The 15959-nt window shown below is 44.3% G+C and overlaps 1 protein-coding gene across 2 annotated transcripts in view; it reads right to left on the minus strand.

Moving 5' to 3' along the window:
• LOC144608557 (neural proliferation differentiation and control protein 1-like) overlaps positions 1-15959 on the minus strand; it is a 96809-nt gene that overhangs the window by 23824 nt on the left and 57026 nt on the right. Inside the window, exon 1 of one of the 2 annotated variants that reach the window (XM_078426501.1) lies at positions 12228-12396. The exons of the other annotated variant lie outside the window; for it this stretch is intronic. Within the exon in view, the coding sequence (XP_078282627.1) occupies positions 12228-12324 (97 nt within the window). The 5' untranslated portion in view covers positions 12325-12396. Of the gene's footprint in view, positions 1-12227; positions 12397-15959 lie in introns of those variants that run through there. 2 annotated transcript variants of the gene reach the window in all.

Consider the following 15959-nt stretch of genomic DNA (forward strand, 5'->3'; position numbering starts at 1 on the left):
TATTAAGTCCTGGAAACGGGACTGGCTGGCACTTGTTTGTCCCGTGCACAAATCAGCCATAAATTCCAATAAACAGGCATTTCTGGCCGTTATTCACTTTAGTGAGTCTGACATTGCTCCTGCAATGGATAAAGGCATAAAACATCAGGCTTTGCACAAAGCCTATTTGCATCCTCATCAAAATAAATTAGTGCAACCTGTGACCAGGTTTTGCTGCATTTATCATGACTATTTTCTTGGCACTTTGCTGAAGTGGAAAGCTTTACTGGTCAATCTGATGATATTTTTGATGGTGACTCGATCAGGTATTAACACAAAGCACAAAACACAAATCATGACACAAAGAGAAGATAAAATTTAAATTTGGTTTACTTTTAGTTAAGTTTATTGTCACATGTCACATGATGTGCACGGTGAAAAGCTTTTGCTGCGTGCTAACCAATCAGCGGAAAGACAATACATGATTACTATCGAGCCATTTAAGGTGTACAGATACATGATAAGGGAATGACGTCTAGGCCACTAGAGACAGGGCAGCAATCTGACTAGGAAGCCAGAAGAAGACAGGAAAGTCCAGTAGCAAATAAATGAACAGTTATTGGAAAGAAAATGGGTTGGGAAGACCTTCTCCCAAACTTGTTTTAAGAGATATTGTATTTGTGGTTGTAATTGAGGGAGAGCACAGGACAACTCCACTGATGTCTCAGAATAGTGCCTAGGAAATCTAAGACCACAAGACACAAAATGCTGGAATATCTAGCGGGTCAGGCAGCATCTCTGGAGAACTTGGATAGGTGGCGTTTCAGGATTAGAAGGGTCCTGACCCGATAAGCGACTTATCCATGATCTCCAGAGGTGCTGCCTGGCCTGCTGAGTTACTCCAGCACCTTGTGTCCTTCCTTGTAAACCCCAACACCTACAGATCCTTGTTTCTACAATCTGACATCTACATTGGTTGATGCAGTTTTGTTTAATGCCTCATGTGGGAAGATGTATTGATATCATTCTCCTCTATTTATCCTTCCCCCCCCCCCCCCCCCACCCCTCCCCCCCCCCCCCCCCCACCCCCCCACCCCATGCAATTCGAAAAAAAATCTGATTGAGACCAAAAAGGATGCAGCCTTTTTGACAATACAGATGAAAATCTGTGTTTGAAAGACCTGGAAACAAAAGAGAGCTTCTGGCTTTATTCTGCTAATTGCCTTTGAAGGCTCTGCCCTAGCTAGGTACAGCTTTGATCTTCCAGCGCTCTGTTGCACATGTAGTGTCATGCTTGAAGCTAGATTTGTTAAAATAAATTCATTTATTTAATTTATTAAAGCACATGTAGGTGGTACCTGGGAGGAGTTGGCTGCGCCTAACGGCTGCGGCTCTCTGGCAGTCTGTTGTCTTTTTTTCTTTTTTTTTGTTTGTGTCGGTGTTGGGATGGTTTTTGTTTCTGTTTTTGGCTGTGTATGTGTGGTGGGGGTGTGTGGTGGGGGTGTGGGGTGGGGTGGGGCGGGGGGAAACCTTTATTTTATTAGGTCTCTTCCCCGGGGCGCGGCTCGGCTGCGGGCCTTAACATTGCCGGCGCAGCTCGGCTGCGGGACGTTTCAGTGCCCGGTGCGGCTCGGCTGCGGGCCTTAACATTGCCGGCGCAGCTCGGCCGCGGGACGTTTCAGTGCCCGGTGCGGCTCGGCCGCTGGACTTAACATCGCCCGGTGCGGCCGCGGGACGTTTCAGTGCCCGGTGCGGCTCGGCCGCGGGACGTTTCAGTGCCCGGTGCGGCTCGGCCGCTGGACTTAACATCGCCCGGTGCGGCCGCGGGACGTTTCAGTGCCGGGTGCGGCTCGGCCGCGGGACGTTTCAGTGCCCGGTGCGGCTCGGCCGCTGGACTTAACATCGCCCGGTGTGGCCGCGGGACGTTTCAGTGCCCGGTGTGGCCGCGGGACGTTTCAGTGCCCGGTGCGGCTCGGCCGCGGGACGTTTCAATGCCCGGTGCGGCTTGGCCGCTGGACTTAACATCGCCCGGTGTGGCCGCGGGACGTTTCAGTGCCCGGCGCGGCTTGGCCGCTGGACTTAACATCGTCAGCGCTGTTCGGCCGCGGGACGTTTCAGTGCCCGGTGCGGCTCGGCCGTTGGACTTAACATCGCCCGGTGTGGCCGCGGGACGTTTCGGTGCCCGGGGCGGCTCGGCCGGGGGGGCCTTCCATCCCCTTGCGGGGGCTGCGCGTGTCGTTTGCCTCGGTAGGGGTCGAGCTGCCTGTCCGTGGGTGCGGGGGGAAGAGAGGGGAAGTTTTGTTGCCTCCATCACAGTGAGGGGGTGTTTGGAGTCACTGTGATGGATGTTTGTGTTGGGGTCGGGTGTCCTGTGTTCTTTTCTTTTTGCTGTATTTTGTGACTGCTGAAATTTCGCTCGGTGTTGTGCCGAGTGACAATAAAGTGTTGTTATGTTATGTTATGTTATTCTGCCATTGCATATATAACCTTCACCATAGGATGGCAGCAAATACCCACTTTTCTGTGAGTTTTCCAAGTTTATTATCATTGAGTCTCCTTAAATAAAAAGTGAAAATATCAATGGATTCCTGTTGGAAACCCAGGGGTGTCAGGTTTTCTATCACAGAGCAGGGGAAGTGACAATCCAACAGGAAAAGCAGTTTAATACTCCAGTAAGATTGTTCGGAAAAAACAACGCTTGGAGACTTTAAACTTATCAATTGTACAATCTTTTCATTGCTGAGCTTCATTTACCTTGCCTCTTTCTTGGTAGGCTTTCCGAATCACATTTACATTCAGATCTATACTCCGAGCATCAGAAATCTGTTTCTCATGATGTTGCTCCCATCATCAGTAAATCTTTGGATGATACAAACAGAGGTGCCAGAAGTTACGGGGGGAAGGCAGGAGAATGGGATTAGGAGGGAGAGATAGATCAGTCATGAATGAATGGCAGGGTAGATTTGATGGGCCGAATGGCCTAATTCTACTCCTATCACTTATGATCTCAATGTGACACTATGCTTTGGGTGAATGTAGAAACAAGGAACTGCGGATGTTGTTTTTATAAAAATAAAACATAAGGTACACTTCTTCTGAAGGATCCTGACCCAAAACATCATCTATTCACGATCTCCAGAGATGCTGCCTGACCTGTTGAGTTACTCCAGCACTTTGTCTCTTTGTTTGGATGGGTGAATGTGCTATTCTGTGTTGATATTATAATACTGACTGCTGCTTGCTGAAAATGGGGGAGTTAAAGTGTTTAGCAATCGGGAAAATCTCTGACAAGGCCCCAGCAATCACCTCTCTTAGCAGTTTAGGATACATCTCATCAGGCCCTGAGGATTTATCCACTTAAGCCCACTAAGACAGTAAATACTTTCCCCTATTTAATGATGCATGCAGGTACAGCAGGCAGTGAAGAAAGCCAATGGAATGTTGGCCTTCATAACAAGAGGAGTTGAGTATAGGAGCAAAGAGGTCCTTCTGCAGTCGTACAGGGCCCTAGTGAGACCACACCTGGAGTACTGTGTGCAGTTTTGGTCTCCAAATTTGAGGAAGGATATTCTTGCTATTGAGGGTGTGCAGTGTAGGTATACTAGGTTAATTCCCGGAATGGTGGGACTGTCATATGTTGAAAGACTGGAGCGACTAGGCTTATATACACTGGAATTTAGAAGGATGAGAGGGGATCTTATTGAAACGTATAAGATTATTAAGGGGTTGGACACGTTAGAGGCAGGAAACATGTTCCCAATGTTGGGGGAATCCAGAACCAGGGGCCACAGTTTAATAATAAGGGGTAGGCCGTTTAGAACGGAGACGAGGAAAAACTTTTTCAGTCAGAGAGTTGTGAATCTATGGAATTCTCTGCCTCAGAAGGCAGTGGAGGCCAATTCTCTGAATGCATTCAAGAGAGCGCTAGATAGAGTTCTTAAGGATAGCGGAGTCAGGGGGTATGGGGAGAAGGCAGGAACGGGGTACTGATTGAGAATGATCAGCCATGATCACATTGAATGGCGGTGCTGGCTCGAAGGGCCGAATGGCGTCCTCCTGCACCTATTGTCTATTGATGCTCGTCTTGGAGATGTCCACCAAACATAACGCAGCAGCATTTTCCGGTTATCCTGTAAGTAACATGGTTGTTAATTGATACCTATTTTCAGGAACAGGTCCCGGCAGCAGCGATCTCTGCCCACAAGCTGATCCTTGTGTTTAAAATGAAGCAACGAGGAAACGTGCATTGCACTCTTGTGGGAATATTTAATATTGAAAAAGCAACTAATAGTTGGGCATTCCATCAGATCTGAATAGTCTTTCATGTGAATTTTGAGACCGCTTTATTATAAGGCAACCCTAGGCTGCATTTGAGGTTGTTGTTCTGCTCACGTTTGGATGTGTATCAAACCTTACAGACTTGCTGGTAGATACAAAATGCTGGAGTAACTCAGCGGGTCAGGTAGCATCTCTGGAGAGAAGGAATGGGTGACGTTTCGGGTCAAGACCCTTCTTCAGACTGATGAAGCGTCACCCATTCCTTCTCTCCAGAGATGCTGCCTGACCTGCTGAGTTACTCCAGCATTTTGTGTCTACCTTAGATTTTAACCAGCATCTGCAGTCTTCTTTCAGCGAGTCTGTGGAATTCTCTGCCACAGAAGGTAGTTGAGGCCAGTTCATTGGCTATATTTAAGAGGGAGTTAGATGTGGCCCTTATGGCTAAAGGGATCAGGGGGTATGGAGAGAAGGCAGGTACAGGTTACTGAGCTGGATGATCAGCCATGATCATATTGAATGGCGGTGCAGGCTCGAAGGACCGAATGGCCTACTCCTCCACCTAATTTTCTATGTTTTCCGACATATCTTACAGACTTGTTGTTGTGCCTCTATTAGCAAATAACAGGCAAAGATGACTTGATGGCTTTACCAAGTTCTTGATTGCCAGTGTAAACAGAACCAATCCTTTTCACATCTGTACAGATACTTCTGTGAATATTATGAAACGATCTGTTCTGAGAAATGTGTATTATTGATCATCTGTATTTGCAAATTAAGATTTACTGATTAAATTAAATTTCTTTAGAAATCCAATAGGTAACATAGAATTTTCTAATGCATGTAATGGCCAATAAATTGTCCAGATTCAGGGAGTTTCTTTCTTCCAGTTTCTTCCCAGCTGTTCTCAGGCAACTGACCCATCCTACCATGAGCAGTCTCGAGCTACTATACTATCTACCTCATTGGAGAACCGAGGACTATCTTTAATCGGACTTTTCTGGACATTATGTTGCGCTAAATGTTATTCACGTTATTCCCATTATCATGTATCTGTACACTATGGACGGCTCGATTGTAATCATGTATTGTCTTTCCGCTGACTGGATAAGATGCAACAAAAGCTTTTCACTGTACCTCGGTACATGTGACAATAAACTAAACTAAAAAAAAGTTTTAAATGTAATGCAGATATCTGCAAATTCTAAACTACATTTTAATGTATTTATACTTTACTTAAAAATCCAAATATATTGTCAATAAAAGCTGTTAAAACCAAAATGTTTCCTAATGCTGGAGGGACTTTCCCCCCTGCTATCTGTCCGGCATTTCTGTGGAAATAGGTCTTTATTTGAACAACTAAATAATCCCTTTTCAAAGTCAGAGTGAATGAAAAGCATAAAAGCCCAGATCCCTTGGATGCGTTTCTGTGCTGGCTTTTCAACAGTGCACTCTAATGCTCAGTCTGAGTACTACCACACAAAAAGGCAAGGGGATATCAGAGAACCAAAGTGGGGTGTTCACCATTTAAAAACCAAAATGTGGCAACATTTGTCTACTTGCAGAGTGAATGAAGTAGTCATTGACATTAATTTTACAACATTATATTGCAACTTCCAAATATATTGACAGCAACCAATGTTGGAAAAAGGAGAAATATGTATTATGGAGATCACTAGTATTATAGAGATCACGTATATTTTCCAAGAATAATATTGAATGCCGAATTGTCGTAAGTGGATGTAAGACCCTATCAACTGTTGAGGCAGATATAAAAGCTCATTTTTCTGCTGAAGTCTTATTAATATATCCTTTCAGTGCCAACTAAAGCAGATTAAAAGCTCATTCTCTGTAATAATTCACTGAATATAAATCTTCTGCAATGTCTGCCGATGCAAAACTCTTTGGGATGGCTGTGGGTGAAAAATGCACTCAGCATTTTACAGGAATATGTGCAGTCAAAGACATCATGGCGGTAGTATCAGAAATAAACTAGTCATAACAAAAATCAGAAATACAGGCGCTAAAAGAAAAAGCATCTAGGGGAACAACGATTCAGCATCGGCAACCTTTTAATTCAGCCAAGGTTCACGGGATTCAAGTTCTTCCAGGAGGGGAAGTCCCATGCGACCTGAATCCATTTACTACTAATGCACATCTATAATAAAAGCTGTTCACAATTTGGCACGCTGAGAGCACAGAGGCCACGTTAACTTTCTGTTGCTGGATTCCTTCCCTTATCCTGGTTACAGAATCATGGACGCACATTTCTTTTTAAAATATTTTTATTTATTTACATTTTTAAGGTCAGGTAGTGTGTACAATTACAATGGCAGTACTCGGTGTTAAACATAGAGGCAAGATAAAGTAATGTCCAGTTAAAACAAAACATAAGAATTGAAACAACATATAGTAGAGCAAACAAAGAAGAAAAAAATAAAACATTTACCTTTTTCTTTTAAATACTAAATATTATTCAGGAAATGAAGGATGCACATTTCTGATGGCTCACGAGTCTCTTGCAGAATCAAGAAAACATGCTTTGATAAATGAAAAGACAGAGTGTAGAAGTCACCATGCTGTGACACTTATCTCAAATACTCCAAATATGAAAGCACTTAGGGCCAATCTCACTGGTCAGCATTGACAACAGGTATCTACAATGACTAAAGCCACACATTCATGGAGTGTACAGCATGGAAACGCATTGGACCCACGCAGGCCAACATGTCCCAGCTACACTAGTCCCACTTTATTTCTAGCCATTTTATTTCTCAGCATAATTCGCACCTTTATAACATTAAACAAAGATAATCTATAATCACACATTGCATTGGCCTGGACATGAATCTGCTGTTTATTGTGTAAAACTCCCGTGTTGCTGCCATTTTACGTCTGCCATCAATTTCAGGATTTCCAACTCTTCAGCGTTGCTCATGTCCAATGCTTTGAGTTGGTCATACTCACGTGAGTCCCAAATGCTAACTTTGTGCTCAGTCAACTCTCCACATCCATCAAAGGTGGAACTTTTAGTGTTAAACTGACCGTTTGATTCATGGATGTTGGGAAAGCCATGAATGATAAAAATGCCTGTGGCATCAGATGTTGGGGTTTAGATATTTATTTAATTTCAACTAGGGGAGTTGAAACAATGCTGCATACAACAATACTGTTATTTTAAAATCTTGTCTAATAATTACCAGTTTGCAATGGCGATTCCAATATGACACCACAACATGGAGTCACAAGGAAGAACTGCAGATGCTGATTTACAAAACAAAAACACAAAGTGCTGGGGTGACTCAGCGGATCAGGCAGCATCGCTGGAGAACATGGACCTGTCTACGTTCTCCAAAGATGCTGCCTGACCTGCTGAGGTACTTCAGCACTTTATACACAAAATGCTGGAGTAACTCAGCAGGTCAGGCAGCATCTCAGGAGAGAAGGAATGGGTGACGTTTCGGGTCGAGACCCTTCTTCAAAACAGCTTCTGCAGTTCCTTGTTTCTCAATTAAAATCTTAAGTACTTGTCTTCTGCCTAAGTGCAAATTGCAAGTCTGAAAAGGAAGGCCAATCCTTCAATGTTTTACAACCTTGCCTTTAGAATTAACTGATCTATTGAGGAATGAGTAGTAAGGAGTTTCAAATTAATAAGATTAGGATATTTTTCCATTATGTTTCAAAATGGCATTAATTGTGTAATGAACCAGATTTGATAAGGGAACTCAAGGTAAAGGAGCCATTACGAGGTGGTGACCATAATATGATAAGTTTTAATCTACAATTTGAGAGGGAGAAAGGAAAATCGTAAGTGTCAGTATTACAGTTGAGCAGTTGACCCTCGGACTATCTTTGATCGGACTTTACCTTGCACTAAATGTTATTCCCTTATCATGTATTCATACACTGTGGGTGGCTCGATTGTAATCACTGGTTAGCATGCAACAAACGTTTTCACTGTGCCTTGCTCCACAGGACAATAAACTAAACCCAATTGAACGATTTGAGATAAAAAAATAATACTTGCTCTCATGGAGCTAGTGAAAAAATATTTTTTTCAACTCATATTTCTTAAACGCACGTGCAGATGGTGTAGCTTCCCATAGTGGAAAATGGCAATATGGTCATAAGGTCAGAAGTGAAAGGAGCAGAACTAGGCCATTCGGCCCATCAAGTCTACTCCGCCATTCAATCATGGCTGATCTATTTCTCCCTCCTAACCCCATTCTACCTCCAAAATGGCGGCGCTGCCCTAGCAGCTGCGGCTTACCTGCGGTCTGTTTGTCTCTGAGTTTTTTGTTTTTTTTGTCTTAATTGTAGATGTGATGTCGTGTTTTTGTGTTTGTGTACTATGTGTGTATGTGGGGGGGAGGGGGGGAACTGTAAAATTGTAATATGTGTCCCTTCCGAACGGAGACCCGACCTTTGTTTTCTGGGTCGGGTCTCCGTTCCTGCTGCGGCCTACCATCGGCCCAACTCCTGGAGCTGGCGGCCTCCAGGGCTCTGGTTCGCAGAGCCCGCGGACCGGACTCACCATCAGCGGAGCCGACCGGACTCACCATCAGCGGAGCCGACCGGACTCACCATCAGCGGAGCCGGCCGTCCTCGGAGGCTGCGGGAGCGGCTGCGACTCGCCTTCGGCTCGGGCCACGTAGATGCTGACATTGGGAGCTCCGGCAGCGGCAGCGTGATTGCCCGCCCCGGGATGTGGGGCTTGGGTCGGCCCGCCGCGGACAATTCACCGTCCGGCGTGGCCTGAAATAGGCCGCGGGATTTTTCTCTGCTCGGCGGGGGCTTCAATGTCGCCCCGACGTGCAGCAACAGCGGCAGCGACAGCGTGTTCGCCCGCCCCGGATAGCGGGGCTGGGGTCGGCCCGCCGCGGACCTTTCACCGTCCGGCGCGGTCTAGAACGTGGCAACGACACCAGCCTGGCCGCGGGAGAAGACAGCAGGGGAAGGGAAAAGACATTCTGGCCTTCCATCACAGTGAGGAGGGGACTGGAGGAGACTCACTGTGATGGATGTTTCTTTTTTTTGTGTGTTGGTTGGGGTTGTGTAATTTGCTTGTTTTATTGCTTTTATTATTGGACTGTGGGTGACTAAATTCCATTTAGTCACCCATTCTAGATGACAAATAAAGATATCTTGAATCTCTTGAATCTTGATCTTGAATCTTCTCCCCATAACCCCTGACACCCGTACTAATCAAGAATCTAACTATTTCTGCCTTGAAACATACCGAATAGTGAAGTGGTTGTAGAGAGGATGTTTCCACTAGTGGGAGAGTCTAGGACTATTAGCCTCACAATTAAAGGATGTTCCTTTAGGAAAGAAATGAGGAGGAATTTATTTAGTCAGAGGGTGGTGAATCTATGGAAATCTTTGCCACAGAAGGCTGTGGAGGCCAAGTCAATGGATATTTTTACGGCAGAGATAGATTCTTGATTAATACAGGTGTCAGGGGTTATGGGCAGAAGGCAGGAGAATGGGGTTAGGAGGGAGAGATAGGTCAGCCATGGTTGAATGGCAGTGTAGACTTGGTGGGCCAAATGGTCTAATACTGCTCCTATCTGGCCCCCCTCCCCCTCATCCTTCTAAACTCCAGCGAGTACAGGCCCAGTGCTGTCAAATGCTCATCATAGGTCAACCCACTCATTCCAGGGATCATTCTTGTAAACCTCCTCTGGACGCTCTCCAGAGTCAGCACATCCTTCCTCAGATGTGATGCTCAGATATGGACTATTTTCTAGGAATACAACCTGCATATCGTACGGATAAAGGTATTGCACTTCATAAAGAATAAGTATGTTGCATAACAGAGAATCTGGGAATGAAAAACAAACTATTCAGGTAGGTTCACAGAAAAATCTACAAAAACTAATACATCTCAAGGTTAATGAACTAAAGTCCCTTTCAACTGCCTGTGTGCTATTATTTCATACTATGCTATTTGACAAAACTGGAAGAATAATAGTTTTGGAGAAGACTTGAGGACATAATCCAAGATGGCAAGGGATGGAATTTAACACTGCTCTTCAATTCACATGTCATACTGATGGGTAACTGAGAAAGTGAGAGTGGCTCTTCACATAGATGAGCATCCAAGAGCTTACAGGTAGATCTGCTTCTTAATAGCATCTTGTACAATCTCACGATATCCAACAGCATTTTGCGTCCAAATATGTGGCCATTGCAAAGTTAAAAATTGGTTTCTGCACGTCTACAAAGATAGAGTGAAATACTTTGGAAGAATGCTTCAGTGAAGCAGGCATTGAGTAATGGGTTGAATGGTCTGTTTCTAAGATGCATTTCTATGATTCATATCCTCTGTGACTCTACAGAATGTCAGGATTTGATTCTAGTGCTCCACTAGACTTTATTGCCTTCCATCACAGTGAGGAATGTGGGGGGGGCTGCTGTCGTGGATGTTTACATTAATTTATATGCAGTTGGGCCTCTTATTGCTTTTTTGGTATGACTGCATGGCAAAATTAAATTATTTCTATATTGCAAAACATACTTGGTTAATAAATTAATTACGATTACGATTATTTCAAAAGCTGACTGGTCCACACTTACATATCTAAACAAATACCTTTGAATATTCTGCAATTGTGAATCTGTAATGAAATGATAAGAGCATGCATAAACTGGCAAACCTATCCTCCAAATACAACACCGCTCTAAATAAATAAAGACCTTAATCAAATTGAAAGACACTGGTGCAAAAACAAAATGAGTAAAGGAAAAACAAGGAGATGGACACAAAAAGCTGGAGTAACTCAGTGGGACAGGCAGCATCTCTGGAGAAAAGGAATGGGTGACGTTTCGGGTCAAGACCCTTCTGTGTCTGAAGAAGGGTCTCAACCCAAAACGTCACCCATTCCTTCTCTCCAGAGATGCTGCCTGTCCCGCTGAGTTACTGCAGCTTATTGTGCCCATCTTCAGGTTTAAACCAGCATCTGCAGTTCCGTCCTACACAAAGGAAAAACATGGTTTGACGTCATGTGAAGCTCTCAAGTGGATTAGTTTTTTGATTTATTCACAAGCAACAGCAATCCCCTATCTAATCTCATCGATCAATTATTTTGGTTAATTGTTTAATTTATTGCGTTATGCCTTGAATTAGCCAAGCCACAGAACAGTGATAAGCATCTTTCACCTGTAGCTTAAAGATCAACCTCCAAAACCATTTCATTCAATGCAGTCCAGTTCTAGTTCAGTGACATCAATGAACATGGTTTAGTAACTTGCAGCAAAATTATATACCAACTGGTCTGCAGGTTCCCCCTCAAAATAACTGATATAAATCTGGCATCAGGATTAACCACCTTTAATCAAATGTGCACTCTTTTAAAAATATCATTAATCGTTCTTCCATTCTGGTCTGTGCCAGTTCTGATCGTTTATGAGGTCAAATACACATCGAGATCCTTGAGCCAATTAAACATTTTCATTCATTCATTTTGATGAGATTAATTTCATTTTGACAACCTCCACTATATTTTTTAAAAAACAGATTCAAAAATCATTCGAAAAACTGGAAAAGGGCAATGTTTTTCTGGATGCAGATACAACTCAAATTCTTTCAGGAATATATCATCTTATTATTGCTGTTTTTATTCTAACCTTCCCTCGTCTGCAAGTTAAAAGGTAAATAAACAGAGCTCAGTGATGTCACTGGCATAAAGCTGGATTGGATTAAACTGCTGTCTTTGTGCCACCAGCCACGCACGCAGCATTGAGGACGTTGCTATGGACACAGAAAGAGCTATTCCAAGGAATCTATCAATATCCTGAAGGAAAGGATCAAATTAGCTTTAACGGACAACATCATTCTACAAATTGACGGTGAAAGAAAAAGTTAAATCTGAATACAGCATCGCCTCTCATTAATTCCAAACCTAAAATGAGGAAACAATCAGTTTTCTATAAATGCAGCCTCACATCTAAGGGTTAAAACCCACCCTTACCTCTCCAGTGTCCATGGTCTCTGTTCAAAGGAGTGCAGATACTCAGGGTAATTAATGCAAAAAGGCACTTTGGAAATAGAATTCTCTGTACATTCATTCTTGCAGACAAAGTAGAAATGTGAAAGGCAAACTAAATGTGGCCGTAGGCTGGTTTCCTTCTTCTCGTGGAGAAAGACGAGGTATTGCAGGATAAAAGGCACTGGCAGCTGCCCTGCAGTCAGCCCGTGTTGAATCTGAGAGCTTTCAGCAAAGTGGGATGAGTGAATGAATACCAGCCTGTTCTCCACTGGCCAATAGTAGAAACGCTACCAGAAATTTGTGGAAAATGCGTAATAGCTGTGACATAGAAGATAGCGTGGAAGATGACAGCCTGCGATAACTCAGCATTGCACTGAAACACATTCTGTCTGGTATTCATTTGCAGCTTCAGATTTCTGTTTCAGATGAGCATCTTAAGAAAGCGTTTTAAATAAAACTGCCCTGCTATGCACAGAACAAAGGTTCTATGACTTTCATGTATTTTAGAGATACATTTCCACTTAATATGATGGAATTTTTAAAAATTGATCTCATGACTCTGATCATATATATCTGAGGACACCGTGGGAAGCTAGAGAAGAAATAACTGGCATCCTGGCTGAGATGTATGGATCATCATTAGACATGGATGAGATGTCGCAAGACTGGACAGTGGCTTATGATGTGGCTCTAATTAAGAAGGGCTGCAAGGAAAAGCCTGGGAACCATAGATTACTGAGCCTGACATCTGCATCTGTGGTAGGCAAATTACTGGAGAGTATTCTGAGAGGGGGGGACACACACACGCACGCAAGCACGCGTACACGCGCACACACACACACGCACGCACGCACGTATAGACAGGGGCTGATTCGGGATGGTTTTGTACCTGGGAGATGATGTCTTACGAATCTGATGTTTTTTGATGAAGTAAGCAAAAAGGTTGACGAGGGCAAAACTATGTTGTCTATATGGACTGGACGAGTGAGGCATTTGATAAGGTTCCCAGTGGCAGGCTGCTCTGGAAGGCAAGATCGCGCGGGATCCAAGGAGAGCTGGCCAACTGGATACAAAATTGGCTTCATGGGAGGAAGCCGAGGGTGATGGTGGAAGGTTATTTTCTGACTGGTGGCCTGGGGCTAGTGCTGTGCCCATGGATCGGTGCTGGGTCCATTGTTGTTTGTGGTTTATATTAATGATTTGGATGAGAATGTAGAAGGCATGATTGGTAATTTTGAGAATGACACTAAGCGGTTGTAGTTAGCGAAGACGGTCAACAACAAGTACAAAAGGATCTTGCTCCATTGGCTGAGGGATGGTGAATGGAGTTTCATGCAGATAAGTGCAAGGTGTTGCATTTTGAGAAGTCAAACCAGGCCAGGACACTCACAGTGAATGGCAGGGCCCCATTGAGTGTTGTAGAACAGAGGGATCTAGGAGTGCAGGTACATAGTTCTTTGAAAGTGGCATTGCAGGAAGCTAGGGTGGTCAAGAAGGCTCTTGGTAAATGGCCTCCATCAGTCAGGATATAGAGTGTAGAGGTTGGGATGTTATGCTGTGACATTGGTGAGGCTCCATTTAGAGTAAAGTTTTCAGCTTTGGTCACCTGCTATAGGATGTTGTTAAGCTGGAAAGAATGGAGAGTGCCAGGCATGACCAGCACCAACAAGAGTGAAGTCTGACCACTTATCCTTGACATTCATTGACATTAGCAAAATTCCCACCCTCAGAAATGTGAATGGAATTCGCTCTAATTGTCTTGGCCGATTCAAAAGCTTTCTACCCTTGTGAAGAATTATATCATGCTCCTGCATGGAAACAGGCCCATTGGCCATCAAGCATCAATCTAAATCGTCCATTTTATTTTCCCCATATTACCTCTTTGGAACCCAGAGCACTTGGAGGAAACTCAAGCCGTCACAGGGAGAAGGTAAAAACCTAACGGATGGATCACACCAAGGCTGGTTGGGATGCAGAGACAGTCAGGATTGAACCTAGGTGAAACTAGTACATCTCCAGCCTTCTTTTGCAGTACAGATCACTTTTATTTGCTGTTTTTGTGCCAGAAAGCAATGCTTTCTTGGACAATACAGTCCACCCCCTCCATGACACACTGGTCAACCTGAGGAGCACCTTCAGCAACAGACTGGTCCCACCAAGATACAGCACAAAACGCCACACGAGATCTACTTTTACATTAATTGTTCATTTGGAAAATATGAATAGGAAAAGATCTGTGTCCTTCAATGAATAATGTTATGTTGCCTTTAAGGGTCTTGAGACAGGATTAGCTCATTAGCGCCTTATACTTGACTTTCTTTCCTCACCCCCTTAACTAAATACAGTACTGGTTTGCGTTAATATTCGATCAACTCCTAACCTTTAATACTCATTTCTTACTGCAGCTATCGCGTTTGCAGGCCAAGGACAAAAGAGCAGCTGGCCTCATAGAAACAGAAAATAGGTGCAGGAGGAGGCCATTTGGCCCTTCGAGCCAGCACCGACCGCCATTCATTGTGATCAAGGCTGATCATCCACAATCAGTACCCAGTGCCCGCCTTCTTCCCATATCCCTTGATTCCACTAGCCCCTAGAGCTCTCTCTAACTCATCTCAAAGACAGTTTGAAGATGTCCTCGGCTGCGATTTTGTCATTGATGCAAGTGTCCTTGATTCCACCCACAGTAAAGTTGCCCTGCTGTTACTCCTGATTTACTATAAACTCAAGGTGATCATCAGCCTCTGGCACTGCAAGGCAGCAAATCCACCTCTGAGCCAACGTGCCGCCAGATTAATTCTCATCCCTCATAACTAGGGTCGCCAACTTCCTCACTCCTAAATGCGGGACAAAGGAGACGTCACCGCCCCGCACCCCACGTGACCTCACCCAGCCAGCAGCCACATGCTCCCGCCGGGCCCGGGCGGCCGCCATTGGTGGAGCGGGAGCACATGGCCGCTGGCTGGGTGAGGTCACGTGGGGCGCGGGGCAGTAAAGTCACCCTTTGTCCCTTATTTGGGAGTGAGGAAGTTGGCCACCCTACTAACACGGGACAAGGGCGGTCCCGTACAGGACAAAACTAATTTTGCCCAAAATACGGGATGTCCCGGTTAAAACGGGGCAGTTGGCAACCCTACTCACAACCGTCTCTCCAAGAGAGTTCTGGGAAACTCCACACCCGACTCCTCCCATCCATGTCTTTCCCTTAGATTTTTGATGCAGTGATTATTACTCATGTTCAAGACGAGCACTCAGATTGCCAACAATGAGTGATTCTTCTTCGCATCTCTAACCCTAACTACAGCTGAATCACTGTCATGGTTCAAAGTATGTGCTAGAACACCCCTCCATTTCAAATATCTGCCCTTTCGCAGTGATAGACAGAAAATAAATCGAGGCTCAGTCAGTTCTTTCCTCCTACACCACTTGCTGCTGTTTTTGAAAAGGTCACAGAATCAGCATCATAGAGTAGCCTGAGTTACTAAAGCCTGAAAATGAGACCCTGCTGTGATGTCTGGTTGTAAAGCACGTTTTTGGCCATGTGATGAAAGGCAATGAATTTTGCGTCTATTATCGAGTTCGGAAATTTAAAAAGGATAAGTCCAGAAGGATTTAAATATTTGATGAGGGGATTAGAATTGCCGGGATAAGCAAGGTACTCAATTTAATTTTTTTTTTTTACCAGCATACAATGGGGCATGGAAAGTAATAGCGTTA

This window comes from Rhinoraja longicauda, chromosome 31, assembly GCF_053455715.1.
Source record: "Rhinoraja longicauda isolate Sanriku21f chromosome 31, sRhiLon1.1, whole genome shotgun sequence".
Lineage (NCBI taxonomy): Eukaryota > Metazoa > Chordata > Chondrichthyes > Rajiformes > Arhynchobatidae > Rhinoraja > Rhinoraja longicauda.